Here is a 17,866-nt window from a genome sequence, read left to right as displayed (position 1 = left end):
ATCATAAGTTTACATTGCTACTATTATTTATGTAATTTTATATCTTAAAAGCAGTACTACTATTTTTGTCATTTTGACATTTAAGTAAAGTTTAAAGTTGTTCTGTAATCACTGTTAGAATGAAGAGCAGCTGAGTGAGCATGCAGAAGAAATTCAGCGATATGGTGACGATAGCACCCAGATAAACAAATCTGTGACTCCTACTTCCTTACTCTGCTTTTACATGGTCCTAACTGTAAATAAGTTCTTCAGGAAAACAGTTCCTCTCACAACACTTTGGTTAATAGCATCTTATCTCAGAAATTTTGCCATTTCAGGGATGTTTCATAATTTTCTTCAAGATTCCAGTGCTCAAAATGAAGAAGGATCATCCCATCTGAATTAGATTTTTTTCAATTAAAAAATAAACTATTTTCTAAACTCTTAAAAACATTTTACCTTTAAAAATTACTGGGAAAAAATGTTCTTCCTACTGATTTCCAATATAGTGACTTTCTGTATTTCTAGTATGTGTTGAGATGAAAAATTGATTTATCTTTAGCACAGAGCATAGCATGGTATAATGGAAAATGGTAATGAAAAATGAAGATAACTCTAAGGTTAATTTCCTTCTGCTTGAAGCACTGGATTAAAGTGAATTCATTTATATAACCATGACTCATAGAATTTATGCTACAATTTTAATTTACTTCTCTTCTGTATCGGGGCTTGAACTCAGGTCTTCTGCTTTCCCTTAGCTTTTTTTTTTTTTCTCATGACTTGAGCTCTGCCACTTGAGCCATACATTCACTTCCAGCTTTTTGGTGGTCAATTGGAGGTTACACTCTTATAAACTTGTCTGTTAAAGCTAGCTTTGAACTTCAGTTCTCACTTCTCAGTATCCTGAGTAGCTAGGATTATTGGAGTGAGCCACTGGTACCTGGCTAATTTGTTTCTTTATTGGGGAGATTGCCTTTGTAATAAATTTTCCTTATAGCTTAAGTTATCCTTTCCGTTTTGTTCTTTGAGTGCTGATGGTCACCCTTGTATTCTTAAATACTCACAAGGCTGAGATCTGAGGATTGCACCTCAAAGCCAACTTGGGCAAAGTGTGAGGTTTTTTTTTTGTTTGTTTGTTTGTTTGTTTTGCCAGTCCTGGGCCTTGGGACCCAGGGCCTGAACACTGTCCCTGTCTTTTTTGTGAAGCAAGGTGTTGCTATGTAGCCTAAACTGATCTCAAACCCATCATCTCCCTGGCTTTGCCTCACAAATGCTAAGACACTTACATTTGGTTCACATGGTTAATTTAAGGTACTTTAAATTTGAGTCTTTCTTGTTTGTTGTCATCATTGTTGTTTCTTGTCTTATTTTGGTTTGGCAATAACAGGTTAAAACTCAAGACTTCATGCTTCTTAAGTCCAGTTCTCGGGCACTGAGCCACACCTCTGGTCCTGCTTTTTCTCTAGTTATTTTTGAGATAGGGTATAACTTACCGTTCAGTTATTTTAGAATTTCTGTTATAGATAGAATAACAGATACAAGTCCCTGCATCCTACTCTTGGGTGAAAAGGGGTCTCTCAAACTTTTCTGACTTCAAATCATGAACTTCTCTATCTCAGCCTCCCCATTGGCTTGGATTATAGGCATGGACCACTGACTGGCACATGACTCTTGTTTTCCTTCTAACTTATTATAACAGCATGAATAACACCTAACTTAGATAGTCTGCATATGAAGTTATTTCCCAAAAGAAACATCTATGGAAGATTTGTTTCCTGATAGAAGCAATATTCAGAGGTGGAACTTTAATTCAGTTTTATTTCCTGAATGGACAAATTCACTGATAGATTCATAATGTGATAGCATCATTGAGAGGTGATGGAAACGTTAGGTAGGAAGAAATGCGTTCCTGATGAGGGAAATATGTCCCTTGGAAGGATGTATCCTGTCTCCAGTGCCCTAGCCCTTCCTCTCTCTGTTTGATCCCTATAATGGGGTGAGTTTCACTGCTCTACCATGTTCTCTCTTCCACATGCATAGCTTTGCATCTCATGTCCATGGGAATCAAACCAGCTGACCATGAAACCATTGAAAACATGGGCCAAAATAAACCTTTTCTTTTCTTCTTTCAGACTGACAATCCTTTCCTAAATGACTTCATTGGATGCTTGCAACAAAGTCTGAACCTGCCAACATAGCAATGATTGGCTTCATAAGCCATCTTTATAATCTACCTTGCTTTCCTGTCTCATCTGTGTTTGATATTCTTTCTCCCTTACTTAAATTCTTGAACAATCTACCTGCTTTGATTATTCTGCTTTATATTAGGGAAAATAGTTTTAAAATTCTATTTGTAACTCCAAAGCATACGAGATCATCAAAAGTGCATGAAAAAGTTAATATCCAGGAGATTTGTCTTTAAAGATTAAGCTGTAATTTTCCAAATATTTCTAAATATTACTGTACATATGGTTTTCCTTTTATAAGCTTCATCTAAGAGTATGCCTAAAATAATATTTATTACATAAAACAGCTTCTGTGTTTCAAAAGTTTAGCTAAGAGTCTATGAAAATTGGAGGATTTATAATATTCCTGACACATTTTTTAGTATTAAAATGGAATCATGAACCAAGCTCCTAAATTTGATTCAGTGATCAGAAAATCTTTAAGGAAGGAAATATGCTTTTTAAAAAGCCAACTTTAAACCAGTTTTGTCTCATTATTCAATATTGAGTGGTCTGTGAAGCACTTTTACATTTTAAAACAATTTATTTTTTAAAAATCAAAGGTTGTAAAAGAGCCTTTTAATTGTGTTATGGGTTCTGACCATGAAAGACTTTTAAGTTATACTAGACTTTTCCACACTTGTCTTTTCAAGAGCTGAGAGGCAAATATTCTACGGTAGTAGGACCTCTGCCACAACTCCTCAGCTTTGTCATTAAAAAGTAGCTCAGAGAATCAGAAAAAAAAAAAAAAAACCTTCAGTATGACTCTTTTCCAATTTACACAAAAGAGTAGCTTTATTTCATAAGGTTTCCAATTAAAATATTTTTTTAAAAATCACAAGTTTTCTGATGTCTGCCCTTTATAATCAGTCACTGTGGATTCCATAAGACTATTATGTGCTCTCAGCATCATAAAGGGAGTAGGATTTTCCCCATTGCTCTTGACCTTTGAAAGGGTATGTGATCCCCAGGCATGACTCTGTTGTCATTTCTGGGTACATGACCTCCTAAAAGCTATCCATTAATAATTCATGCGTAACTTTTGAACATTTCTAAGCATCCAATATCAAAATTGCCACAGTTTTTCTTTCTACCTTAGATACAGAACATTCTGATTATTAACCGAAACTTACATTAGGAATTGTGTCATTTCTTCCTAATCCTTTCTATATGATAACAAGCTGGGGTCTGCCTCTTTAGAAATCAAAGAGGAGTCTGATGGTTCTCAGATGAAGTAAAAAACAAATGTTTTCAAAAGTCTTCCTTGGATAGGTTTAGGCACAAGTTACCAACACAAGGATGAAAGAAATGCAAAGGAATCTGAAAGTGAGACTATAAGAAAGGAAAGTTCTTCATTTGGGTGATGATGCAGCCACACAGTTACCTCCCAATTCTACTCTGGTCCCCTATGCTTTCCTCCTTCCTTCTTCTCTCCAGGAGTTGTCTAACCCTCTTCTCTTGTTCATAAGGTCGACTGCTGCTTCTGTTAGGAGTAAAGATAAATAAGTGGATTGATGGGCTGGGAATATGGCCTAGTGACAAGCGTGCTTGCCTCATATACAAGAAGCCCTGAGTTTGATTCCCCAGGACCACGTATGTAGAAAATGCCCAGAAGTGGCACTGTGTCTCAAGTGGCAGAGTGCTAGCCTTGAGCAAAAAGAAGCCAGAAACAGTGCTCAGGCCATGAATCCAAGGCCCAGGACTGGCAAAATAATAATAATAATAATAATAATAAAGGGATTGAGTTTTCAGAGCCAAATGTAAGAGCTCCAAAGCCATCTCCCACCTACCAAAAGCCCAAAGTGAAAATATGACTGGAGGGGTATAGTGTCAGCCTTTGGCAAAATAAAAGCTCAGGGACAGGGCCTGAAATGAAAACATAAACCCCATCCACAGCTAGGCATATTCAGGAAAGAATGCCCCCCTATAAATATGTGGAAGTAAATCAATTTAAAGATGAATAAAATTTAGGGATGATTTTTTTTAAATGGTATCAATGATCCTACTGAAGAAGTCTCAATAGCCAGCCTCATGTAGGGGATCATGAATCCCTGTGTGCCTTGAGCTCACCTGCAGTTCTCTTAAACAATTGCAGGACTTAAATAAAATCTTGAGATTTTGTGGCCTGAATTATGGTCATGTTTTTAAAAGTACAGATCTTAGTGTTTAATATTACATAAACATCTTCACTCAGGAGAACGATGAACACTGGTCTTGTAACATGATGATGTACAATTTTAAGTTCAAAGCAAAGACACTCTTACGAGGCTAAGAGAGTCTACAGTGCTCTAGCAGCAGCACATGTGAAGGTGAATGATATTGGTGTGTTGGATTGGGGTGAGTAAAGAATAAGCTTTATTTGAAGGTGTTTGGCCTTATTCCAAATTATCCTTTCTGTGGTAATTCCCATAAGAATATTTATATAAATAAAATTTAGAGTAAAATAAAAGGAAATTACTTTTTAATCTAAGATTTTATTAGTTATATGAAATGGAACTCTATATCCTTAATATTTGCTAAAGGAAATATTTCAGTAGTCTGTATGCAATGTGATTTTTCATTTTCCTGCCCAAACGAAAGTCTACTTGATCATCTATGCTTTAGACCCAGTGGATGGCATTCATAGCTATACATCAGGCTGTTCCCACTTGTAATTCACTACATTTGTGGGTTTTTTTTTCTGACTTCTTTCTGTTTTCTTATCTCTCCTTGTGTGCTTAGATAATTGTATATAAAATTAATTGTTAAGAGTCTAGAGATAAGTAAATCCTTGCCCTAACTATGATTTAAATTCAGAATAATTGTAAGACTAATAATTTTTCAAAAAGTGGCCTTTGTAGCTTGTATTTTGTGTAGAGCCAAGATACATGTTAACATGCAACTCAACAATAAATTCTCTTAACATATATACTTACTCTCCATATTGACTTTGAGGCATAGTTACTGCCCAGATACTTTGCCTATTTAAACACAGACAAATCATTTGTATTCTGGCTTTATTGACTCATCTGAAAATTTTCTGGCCTTGGGCATAAGTTAAGAGCAAATACACTTGACTTTACATATGAGCTGATTGTGCATCTGCAGTTTCAATCACATGGTGATAGAAAATACTTGTACAATATTGTGTCTTTACCTGACACACTGAGAATTTTTTCCTCAACAATGTATTCTATTAGGAATTACAAGTATACTAGAAATGATCTGTAGCACACAGCAGAGTATAAGTTGATAATATGGTGATACTTTACACAAGATTGTAGATTTCAGTATCTGCAGATTTTAGTATTCTGAGCTCATGGGGCTACAGAATGAAAAGCAATCCCACACAGACACTGCTGTTGCTACCAGGTGGACATCTAGCTGCATATCCTGCAGGAGCACAGTGAATTGGGTGGACCAAGAGCAGGGCAAGAAAGATCTGTCAGTGAGCTTGAGACATAGCACAAGCATCTGTTTTAAAATCATTGGGTAAGAAGCAGATGGGAACACGTAGTATTTCAAGTGGATTTCATATTGTGCTAGCTCTACATTGAAATATCATCACTGGACTCTTTGATGCCTTCAGAACCAATTTGGCTATGAGATGCTGTATTATTTTTACCCACAATGTAGAATCTATCATGGAGAAGTAGAACAAGCTGAATTGATTTTTATGAAACAGAAATCATTGTTATCTCACCCAAACTGAAAATAATTTATCCTCAAGGTTTTAGTCTACAGGAAATGACGAGGTACAATTAAGGATCTTCCAGTCTAGGAAAAAAATGTGAAGTTCCTCTGGAACACTCAAATAAATAAATCCATACATAATGTATATTCTCTAGGTAATATAACCAAATAGATGGAAAAGTTGTTTCAGTGCCATTAAAATATCTTGTATGTCAGTTCTCAGGTGGAATAATATGTATATGTGTGTGTGTGTGTGTGTGTGTGTGTGTGTGTGTACAGGTATGTGCATGTATTATACACAGAAGATTTGTCAGGAATAAGACTCCGAATTTCTTTCCATGCATACATACCATTTTCTTTTAACCTAGAATATGAATTTGATTAGTTGCTCTTGTCCTAATTAACAGATCTGCCTAGAGATCCTATTTAACCTGTATGCATCATATTGGAGACTGTACAAGAGAGCAAATATCTGTGTGTGTGTTCACGCATGTGCACATGTGTGTGCTGGTTCTGAAGCTGGAACTCAGGGACTGCCCACTGTCCCTGAGCTTTTATGCTCAAGGTTAGTACTCTACTTCGGGAGTTCCACTTCTGGAATTTTGGTGGTTAATTGAAGATAAGAGTCTCAGGACTTTCTTGCCCTAACTGACTTCAAATCCTGGCCCTCAGATCTCAACCTCTTGAACAGTAAGTAGTATTATAGGCATGAGAGAATCTCTGTTTGAACAAAAATGCCTGGTAATTATGATGGTAAGATGTTTCGCGCTATATTAGAATAAATGATATCTAAATTATGTGATATGGTTATTAAATGTCTAAATCCATTTCTAAAATATCTTAGAATGAATTGGAATATGTGATAATTTATTCTACCTTATCTGTTAAATAGCATCATGAAGCTTATATTCTCCCTTAAAATTGCATTAAAAAGGTACCAACCTAAATTCAGTAAATGGAAGATAGCTAAACTAAAACAAATTCGGATGTTTCATATGCTTAGCAAAAGCTATTGTTAATGGTGAAGATATTTGTTTGTAGTTCTTGCAAAGGACAGGTCAGTATCCTATTTCTTTTCCTGTTGCACAGTTGTCTGTTTTAGCTTGCAGATAGTACTGGCTAATAATACCCTATACCACCTTAGTTCTCCTTTGTCTTCTTACCAAGCATACACCAGTCTTAATGCTTCAACTCAGGGCCTTGGCCTTGTCCCTGAGCTTTTGTGCTCAAGGCTAGCATTCTACTACGTGACTCACAGCCCCACTTTCAGCTTTTTGGTGGTTAATTGGTGATAAGAGTAAAACAGACTTTGCAAGCTGAGATAGCTTCTAACTTCAATCCTGTGATTTCAGCCTCCTGATTAGCTAGGATTACATCTATGAGCTACTGGTGCCTGCTCAAGCATACTTTTGACCTTGATTTTATCCAAGCAGACTGGCTTCTTGATAACCATAATTTGATGAACTATTAGCACAAGTGTTCAGATACATTTACAATTGTGCTTCCATTGACTAGAACTTCCATTGATTAGAATTTTTGTTTTATATTTAGTTTCCAAAGAAACTTTCCAGGTCATTGAAAACCAGACCAAGGTAAATCCACTGGGGAGGAGCCACTGAGCAGAGGCTGGTATGAGACCTTCCCACTTATTTTCTTGTGCCGGGAATACCTGAGTGGAAATGTAATTTGATTTGACATTTCTGACCCAAATGCTTTAAAGGGATTTCTGCTTTAAGGTACTACTTGAAACTAATTTATCCTTTTGAACAGAGGCCTGGGAGAGTAGTTGGACACCTAAGAGTAAGAGCAGGAAAAAAAAAGAACTCAATCTTATCTTGTGTCAGGTGAAGCTAAGGTGACTGTGTTTGAATGTATTTCTCAGGAAGAACTAGGGCAATCCGCTGTCCAGCAGAGCTGCTGAATCTTGCAAAGGGAGAAATTTTCAATCCCAGTTCCCTTTGGGAGATAGTACTGTATATTTGTTTCTCAAAGGTAAATGTTTCCAGTTTGGTTTTGTGTGTGCAAAACTGGGGCTGGTGAGTTTGCAAAGCACAAGAGTGAGCAATGTAGTCATTTGGGGAGGAAAGGACATTGCCACTCAGCTTGATAGGAAGAGGCGGCTCTGTATCCATGATGTTTCTTCTATTTTTTTTTTTAAATTTTTCTTGGTTTGGATTTTGATCCTGACATCAAGAAATCCAACACATAAATATAAGAAGGGCTGCTACTTAGCTAAACTTTGAGCAAGTATGTAAGCAAGAAAATTTAATTTACACAGTCTATTTAGACCAGGTATCCAATCTTCAGAAAAGTAGTATCCAAAATTCAGAAAAGTAGTTATGAATATGCATGTGTATGTGATAAATGAATTTCCATTGAAAATTAAAAAATATTTTATATTGATAGAATACTCAGTCTTGCTATCTACCTCAGCTTCATAAACTCAGAAAAAGACAAATTGTGGGGATGGTGCTTAAAAAATCATAAACTCAGAAAAAGACAAATTGTGGGGATGGTACTTAAAAAATAAGGAAAGGCTTGGTTGTGTGCATGTGTAATCCCAGTTACTTAGGAGAAAGAGGCAGGAGAATCACAAATCGAAGGCTAGCTTGAGAAAGTTAATGAGGACTTAATGTCAAACATGAAATAAAATCCATTGGGCTAGGGACTTGGATTAAGTGGCAGACTGCCTAGCATATACAAGATTTGAGTTCAATCTCCAGTACTGAAGGACAAGATAAAGAAATAAAAGACCTTTATCATGGAGGTTTCATTAAAAATATTCTCATAATATTAAAAAATTAAATCTTAATAAAGTATCAAAACTTCAAACATAGCTTTGGTTGCAAGGGCACCAGACAGTAAATTGTTAGTGTAGTTTTCTGTCATTAAAATTCTCCATTCCGTTTGAGTTGAGCCTGCTGTGTAGTAACGGCTGTGTAGAAACGGCTTCTTTAGCTATTAGTACAATGTACTTTTCTCCTTGTCAAACTAGACAACACACCTCTCTACTCATTAAAGAATCATATTCCAAAGCACTTAGAAAGAATGTTTAGTTACTATACCAAAGATCTAAAAATGTGTAGATACTCCCATGTGGCATTATAATTTTATGATCTTTTATGATTTGTTATATATTTTAGCCTTATCTAAGTTAGTATGTATGCTAAATCAAGAAAATTGATGGCTTAGGGGTTTTCCCCTTCAGCTATATTATAATGTGCTTTTTATGTTAATGTTAATGATCAAAATACCATCCAGTGCATGTTGAGAATCAGTAGTTTATTGGGTATTAAAATGTTTCCATTAGAGAATGACAGAAACACAGAAGATTTTTTTTTTCTTTTTTGAAGTTCTGGGGCTTGAACTCAGGGCCTGGTCACTGTCCCTGAGCTTCTTTTTGCTAAGGGCTAGCACTCTACCACTTGAGCCACAGCTCCACTTCTGGCTTTTTCTGTTTATGTGGTACTGAGGAATTGAACCCAGGACATTGTGCATGCTAGACAAGCACTCTACCACGAAGCCATATTCTCAGCCCCCAGAAGATAATTTTTAAAATCAGATTTTACCAAAGTCAGTCTTTACAGCCATTGCTAAGTGGATAGGAATCTGACCAGAGCAAATACATCAAAGAGGATCTGAGGTCCAGAGCATCTTCTCCTGTGGGAAGATTTGAATACAATTATATGCAGAGTCTGAAAGATACAGAAAAATATGTCAAATTCAGAAGTTGTTATATTGATAATATGACACAGCTACACTCCAAGTCAATGTTACAGTCCTGTGGTGAGATAAAACATATCTAAGTACAAAGCACTATCTGAACTGGTTTTGTGCTATTCGTCTAAATTCCTTTATAACTTACCTCGGTGATCAGCAAAAACATTTAGAAGTCCAGTGAACACAAAAATAAAACTGAAAAGAAAAAAGTCAGGCTGGGACTTTCATAATCTCTCAAGAATTAGATATTTGTCTGAATGTTTTAGCATCATTTTATCATAGATCTATGGGTGAGTAATTTAAACTCTTTTTTTCTTCACCATTTGGGGTTGAACCCAAGGCCCATCTCTTAAGTGTTCTTATATTTGAGCCACATTCCCAGGTCAATTGCTTTTAGTTTATTTTTCTATTGGGGTCTTGTGCCAACTTTGTTAGGCTGGCCTTATAGCAATGACTATAGGCACGTACTTATTTAAATTTTTCTATGACTCATTTAAGTACAAAATAAGGGTGTGGGATCCTAATGCTCCAAAAAAGGTCATGTTTAGTACTAAATTGATGTTAAAAAGATGTTAGGTGTTGTCATATATGCCTGTGATTCCAGGAACTTGAAATGCAGGGATAAGAGGGTTGAGAGTTTTAGTCATTCTGGGCTACATAGCCAGAGCTAGAATTTTTTTAATTAAAAATACTTTAAACTAATATATATATATATATATGTGTGTGTGTGTGTGTGTGTGTGTGTGTGTGTGTGTGTGTGTGTGTGTGTGTAATGAAAGTTTTTATTATTTGAGGTGGAAAGTGATGTTATTCAGGTTAAAAATAAATGGTACTTGAGAAATAGCCAAAGACTGAAGGACAAAGGAATCTTGGAATGCAAACAAAAGTTGAAAAAAGGAGAAGCAAGGTAATACTGTATAAAATTTAACCAGCCACAAAAGCTAAATTAGAATGCAAGATCAAGTCTATGTGAAACTTGTAAGTGCAAATAGAAGTAGGATTTGTCAAATTTAGGAATCTATGTGGAATAACATACAATGCTTATAGTGATCATTTTCATCATGTTCAGCACATAGAGGATCCATCATTGGCTCATTTGTTACATCTGTAGCCTCAGTTGAACATGGATACTCATTTCCCCCCTAAAAATGTAAGTGATTACAGTGTATGGGTCACTATGTCAGGAACTGTGTACCCGGGGCCACGTGATCCTCAGAGAGCCTTTTGAAATTATTCCTGAAAGTGTGGAGACAAGAAGAGAAGAGGAAGAGAGGAGAGGAGAAGGAAGAGGGGAGTAGGAGGAAGAGGAGGAAAAAAAGAGTAAATAAGAGGAGAGGATGGGAGGAGAGGAGAATAAGAAGGAGGAGGAGAGAAGATGAGAAAAGAGAGGAGATAAGGAGAGGAGGGGAAAGGACAGGAGAGGGGAGGGTGAGGAGAGGAGGAGAAAGGGGAGAGGAGAAGAGAGGAGAAAATAATAAAAAAAAGAGAGTGGATCAGCTAGATTTTGACCTCTTTCAAGAAAGAACAGTATTTTCATATAAGGAAAGAAGCTTGTCTGAGGTTCTGAATGAACCTACTTTCTCAACCACATCCCCATCATCCTCCAATCTGTTTTCTTTCTTCAACACAGCAGAAGTCTTGACAGGGAACAAATTTTGTGGGCAGAGAGGAGCTGGATGAAGAGCATGTGAATGCCCATTGCCTTCAGTTCAGAGGTGTAGTAAATAAGGCATTATAAGGTGAAAGGAAGGAGACTTTCTTGGTCTAAACCTTTCAACTTGAAGATATACTGAGAAAGAACTATGCACTGTAAATTAACTGTAAACTGTAAATTAACTATTTCCATCAGCTGTGAAGTGTCCCTCTCCTGCAGTGTTGGCAGGCAATCCTCTGTGGATTTTCCATGTTCTGCACAGTCCAGCCTCAGAACAAAGGCACCTGTGAATGACTTTCACTTTAACATATCCACATCCATTGCACAGTAAAGGCAAGCTCCCCTGCCACCACCCTTTCTGATGATGGAGAGAAATGAACAGGTTCTTCACAGTGTCTGACTTAAACATACCCAACGGAATCTTAGAACTCAAATGTCGCATGAGAACTAACCAACAGACTTGAAATGACAGACATATGACATGTCTGAGATGCTAAACGGCAATTCACAATCATAATGTTAGATGTGTAGTAGGGAGTATTGGATATTGTGGGAACTAAAGATCCACTATAATCGGGTTTAGCTATGTTTATATGACCATATAAAATTATGCTTATCAAAATGAACTCCAAGAAATGGAAACAAGAGGTTTTTGTAATGTACTGTTTGCAGTTCTTCCTTCCTTCCTTTCTTCCTTCTTCCCTCTTTCCATCCCTCCTTCCCTCTTTTCCTCCCTCCCTTCCTTTCTTGTCAGCTGTGGGGTTTGAACTCTGGGCCTGAGCACTGTTCCTGAGAAATTCAGCTCAAGGCTAGTACTTTATGACTTAAGCCACAGCTCCACTTTAGGTTTTCTGGTGGTAAACTGGAGATAAGAATCTCACAGACTTTCCTGCCCTGGCTGGCTGTGATCCTCAGATCTCAGCCTCCTGATCAGCTAGGATTGCAGGCATGAGACACCAGCACCCAGGTTGGTTTTTAGATACAGAGTCTCATACTTTTAACCTGGCTGGCCTGTGACCCAATCCAGCTACAAGGACCTGCACCACCATGCACAGTGCATTAAAAAAAAATTTAAAGGCATCTTCTCATATTATATGGTCTACTTATCTATGTTGGTATTTTATCTCTACTTGTACTACATTTTCACTTTTTTTATCTATGTTTGTATCCAGATTCTTGTAGTTGAGATATAGCTTTTATCATCCATATTTAATGATACTTTGTCATATCTGCTATTATAATTGAGTTACCCCAGTGATTCTGGACCATTTTGTGCACGCAATATGTCCAAAAATGGAGAGAGAAACATAAAATCTGCCAGAGTAAATCTGATGTTTATTTCATAGAGAGTGGTTTTAGGATTATGTAAACAATAATAAAGATAATTAAAATTCATTTTATGTTGAGCTCAGCAGATTTTTTGTAAGCATTAGTCTAGGAACTTTGAAATTGTAAGCCAAATTTTGAAGAGCTCACAAGACTTGTACATAAAGGGATAAATTATTGGATTGTTGTCTGAGTGTGTTTATAGAAATCGAATATATGAGCTTTGAGTCAACTCAGGCTAAGAGAGAGAGTGAGAGAGAGCTCCTATAATGCTTCTCATTTTGTTTCTGCATTTTTATTGCAGAGAAGCCAAATGTAAAATAAATGGATACCATTACCAAGGGAAAACTATACATATTTGTTCCCTAGAGAATTATTAGTAGATAGCAAGGGATGATGTTTCATAACTGAATTGGAAAATCTACTATCAGATGCTTGACCCTACTATCTGCTAGCTGTACTATATGCTATGCAATTCCTTGGCAGATGAGAAAAATGATGAAATTAATTATTTGAAATACTGATGATTTATGGCAATCCACCTAGAGTATATGCCTCTTAATTGTTCATCAACATAGAATGTACATCTGCACATATTGTCTTGTTTAGCTCCTCGGCTCCAGACAGTTCAACAAGAGTACACTGTTGGGTCTTCAAAAGCAACATTCAAAGAGAGATTCTTTGCATCTGTGTTTGTCAGCTTTCAACACTGTGATAAATTACCTGAAATAAACAGCCTAAAAATCCAAAATATTTATGTTGACTTATAGTTTTAGAGATTTCCATCTGTGATGGTTTTGTGATTCATACCTGTTGTTGTGATTGTCACTGGTTTATTCTTTTCTTTTGCTAAGGGGTATTGACCCATGTAGATGTATCACAGCTCATTTATTCACCACTGGAGGTATATATTTGTTGTTTCTAGTATTGGAGGTTATAAATAAAGATTAAATAAACATTATGAATGTGTTTTGGTTTAGTCATATGTCTTCATTTCTCTTAGGTACACAAAACCTACATGTGGAAATGTGTATTTAATTTTGAAAAAAATTCAAATCAGTTTCCAAAGTGTATCATATTGAATTTCCATTAACAGTGCATTGGTATTCCAGTTGTTTCAATACAATCTGTGATATTTATAAATTTTAGACAAGAATTTCTTTGAGTCTTTTTGAAGATATATCAAAATGTATATGTTGTATTGGATTTTCTTAGTTTTGAAATTAATGACTGTTCAGTGGAAAGAGGTTACAAGTTTGCTCAATTCCATTTTTTATGAATTGAAAACTGAAGGAATAGGAACCTAACTGTGATAGAAGTACGCTTGTGCAAACAGCATTCACTCAAGAGTGCTGCTTACCTTGTGTGATCTAGCAGAATTACACAATTTTGACTGCAATTTTATAAATGGACAATTCTTTAATTTCCGACCACCTAAAAACAACAGTTGAGCCACAATCTAGAATGGAGATATGAATGGGTCCATACATTTCCAGATTTGTCCTTGTGTGTAAAAATAGATTTACCATTAACTCTGGCATCTGATAACAATTTTCTATGCTTTCTCATGAATAAGCTCATGATAATCATTAGCAATGTGACCAGTCATAGTGTTATTTTTTTCTCAGTGTTTTCCTTCTTCTTATAAATTCTCTTGGGGATATATTGATGTTAGTCAATTATTACTAGTCATTAACATACCTTTCTTATGCTTTTTTCACATTTCTACTAATCACAGGTTTTTCTTCTAAGAGAACATTTTAGTATTCAATTCTGCTTAATTGTGGTGGTTTATTTCTTTTGGTTGAGAATACTTTTATGATTCTATACAGAACATCTTTTCAGGTTTTTTGTTGTTGTTCTTGGTCAGTCATGGGGTTTGAACTCAAGATCTGGGTGTTTCCTGAGGTCTTTTACTCTTTTACTTTGCCACTTTGAGCCACAGTGTCATTTCTGGTTTTTGAATGATTGATTGGAGTTAAGTGTCTCCTGGGGGCTTTTCTTCCCAGGCTGGCTTTGAACTGTGGTCCACAGATCTCAATCTCCTGAGTAACTAGGATTACAGGTGTGATTTACCAGCACCCAGATTTTTCTACATTCTTTCCCGATCATTATAGAGTTAGAAAAAAGACATTTTCATTTGGAGTGATTGCTTGTTAGCCCAAGGACATTTTCTTGAATAAATATAATAAATTATACTTCAGGTATTATCTGTACTTGTCCATTAGTCAGATACATAAATCTTAAGTTCATCAATTTACTTAAGTGATAAATAATTAAGAAAATCCTGGTAGTTCTTGTTAAAGATTAGAAAACTAGGGGGAAGTGGCAAAAGTTTGTAGTCGGAAATCTGACCTTTAAAACTCTGTCCTTGAGGCAGGGCCCCGGTGGCACATCTGTAATCCTAACTATTCAGGAGGCTGAAGCTACTGTGGGCAGAAAAGTCCCTGTGAGACTCTTATCTCCAATTAACTACTCAAAAACTAGAAGTGGCACTGTGGCTCAAAGTAGTAGAGTGCTAGCCTTGAGAAAATAAGTTCAGGGACAGCACACTCAGGCCCTGAATTCAAGCCCACAACTGACAAAAAAAAAAAAAATCCAAAAACACTTTGTCCTTGAAGTAGGACATGAATAAATAATGTAAGTCATAATGTATGTATGTCAAGTACAGAGGATAGAATTTTTTAAATGAAATAAAATTTCAACTCCAATGTGTAACATTTGTGAAGAAAAAAGTGAAATGGGAAACTTGTGTACTTATAACAGTAGAAATGTTTTATAACTTTGAGTTTGTTAGAAGTTCTTTATTATTAAATTATGGCAGGATGCCTAGGAAATATGCAACACATTTGCATAAGTATTAAAATAATTCATCATGATTGATTCTATTATAGTAAATCTTGCCTCTTGTTGTAATCTGTTGTGTACTATTGTGGTTTGTCGTGTTTTACTGGGATTTGGTGGAATTGTAGCTCCAGTAACAGCACCAGTGTCATCTGAGTTCATTGTGATTTATGTATCCTGAGGAGATCTAATAAGGATTATCCAATTTCATGAAGTGTTACTAAGTATGGCTTGTGTGAGAAATATTTGAAAGTCTTAGAAAATATATATCCCTGCAAACAACTTTGGGAGCAAATTGCATTTCTGGAATTACAAGAAGTCTAAACTTAGAAGTATAGATGGATAGATAAATATATGAATAATTGTTACATAGACAGATAAATACATACATATACAGATACATACATACATAGATACATACATACCTAGATACATAGATAGGAGCAAAATGGGATTAGAGGACAATAAATAGCCTTCAAATACATGGAAGCTCAGAAGAACACATCATGGGGAAGTAGCTATACTCTGACATACTGAAACTTCAAATTGTTGAAACTACTCTATGAATGAGCCCCATGGTTTAATGGGATCAGTAACAGTGACTCCAGGTTTTGGAAGAATCCAAAGAGAGAGGAGAAACACTTTGGAGACTATCGCAAAATATTTGTTTCGAAAGACACGAAAGATTGCTTTCTTTCAAGCCACAAGTTTTCATAATGCAATTGTCTTAAAAAATGGTCTTCTATTTTCCTCAGATTTTGGTGGAAGCTTCAGTAGGAGATGGTTTCACTGGAGACATTGCAATCGATGATTTGTCATTCTTGGACTGCACACTCTACCAAGGTAAGACAGATATTTCAATTTGTATTTCCAGTCATTTACTTATAAATACTGTCAAGCAAATCAAGATTCCCATTTACTAATATCCTAAAATGTCTTCAGACTTATTGCTTTTAATTTCCATTAACCCTGGAAATACTGTTTTAAATCTCCGCTAGTAATTGAACCTAAAATCTTGGCAAACATACTAAAAGGTTTCAGATTAGTTCTTTCTATGTCCCATCATATACAAAATACTAGGAAATCAAATCCTAGTAATAAGTAGATTTTTACTTAAAATAGTAGCTAATTGTTATTAATGCTTCGTTAATATTTCAGTTATCTTCAGTAACATTTTACTCTTGGGCTCCAATTTAAATATTCCTGTAGATTTTCACCATTTTGTTTCAATGTTGTAGAATTGTTGTTGTTGTTTTTTTTCAATTTGGGGGCTGTGGGTAGAATCCAGGACTATGTATATCTTTGGCAAGTACTCTAAGACTGAGCTAAATCTCCAGCCCCCAGATTAGAGGTTTATATCTATTAAAATACAGTGCATGTTTTCCAAATTTTTATCTCTATTTCCAATCATTCAACCTAGATGCCTAACAGGTGTCTCAGAAGTACATAGGGAATATGACATTAAGAAAGCAGAGCCCGAGCTTGAACTTGTGTCACTGGTGGAAACTTACTTTGAGCTGTGCATGATGATCTGGGAAGACTCTGGGACAGTAATTGTGGCTAGCAAGCTAGATGCCTTCTTCTTAAGATATATAACCACCTCCACTCCTTGGAGAAATCAGGCACTGAGGCAATAGAATTCCAGCTACTGAAAACTTAACAACCTGTTGTTGCTCCCTGTCCTCAGCTTCTCTGTGTAGAAGAATGCTGGCCCCTCCCCAGGTACTCTTTTCCACCAGTTGGAGTCCTCATACTTTGTAACTTAATTTCCAAAAGTTTGCCTCTAGTTTACATCTCTTGAATGAAATATCTCTTACTGAATTCTGCTGTGCTAGCTTCGCTGCAGTTAGGGCTTCCTCTCTTCTAGAACATACTTCCTTTGCTGTCTACCCCACTCCCTCTGTCACTTCCTCTTGTTGCTGCTCAGCAGTTTCCTTGGTAAGGTCTTATATGAACATTATATACATAGTGTCCTTTTTATCTGGCATTTTATATTTGTATTCTCTCGGTTATTTTCCTCTCAAATATCTATGATTGAATATCTTATGGTTAAATTTCTATTTTTTCCCATAGTAATGTTAGTTGCATGAAAGCAGCTCCTACCTGTTTTGTTGTAAAAGGTAGCACAGTGTTGGCCTATGGTGGGTACCAATAAATATATAATGGATAAATAGAGATAGGTGGATAAAGATGCTCATTTTTATAGAAATTTCCTAATTTAGATGTTACCTATATATTTGTTACATATATATATACCTTTTACTGAAATATTAAACATTTCCATGCACAAGATTCTGTATTGTATTCCAAACAGATTTGTAGAAAGTCTCAGTATCTTATAACTTGAAAATATGTTTCTTACTCCCAAGTACATAAGTTGGCTTAGAAAGCAAGAAGTGATATAAGTTTCTTATTGATGGTTTTGTAAAGTATTATGTAACTCCAA

General features: G+C 35.9%; 1 protein-coding gene across 1 annotated transcript in view; it reads left to right on the top strand.

The window, feature by feature from the left end:
- Positions 1 to 17,866, top strand: part of Malrd1 (MAM and LDL receptor class A domain containing 1) — a 475,502-nt gene that overhangs the window by 149,789 nt on the left and 307,847 nt on the right. The window contains exon 19 of the mRNA XM_048367779.1: positions 16,176 to 16,263. Within this exon, the coding sequence (XP_048223736.1) occupies positions 16,176 to 16,263 (88 nt within the window). The remainder of the gene's footprint in view (positions 1 to 16,175; positions 16,264 to 17,866) is intronic.

Source organism: Perognathus longimembris, chromosome 18 (genome assembly GCF_023159225.1).
Source record: "Perognathus longimembris pacificus isolate PPM17 chromosome 18, ASM2315922v1, whole genome shotgun sequence".
Classification (NCBI taxonomy): Eukaryota; Metazoa; Chordata; class Mammalia; order Rodentia; family Heteromyidae; genus Perognathus; species Perognathus longimembris.
Note: the sequence above shows the minus strand (reverse complement) of the source record. Positions and strands in the feature narration are given on the sequence as shown.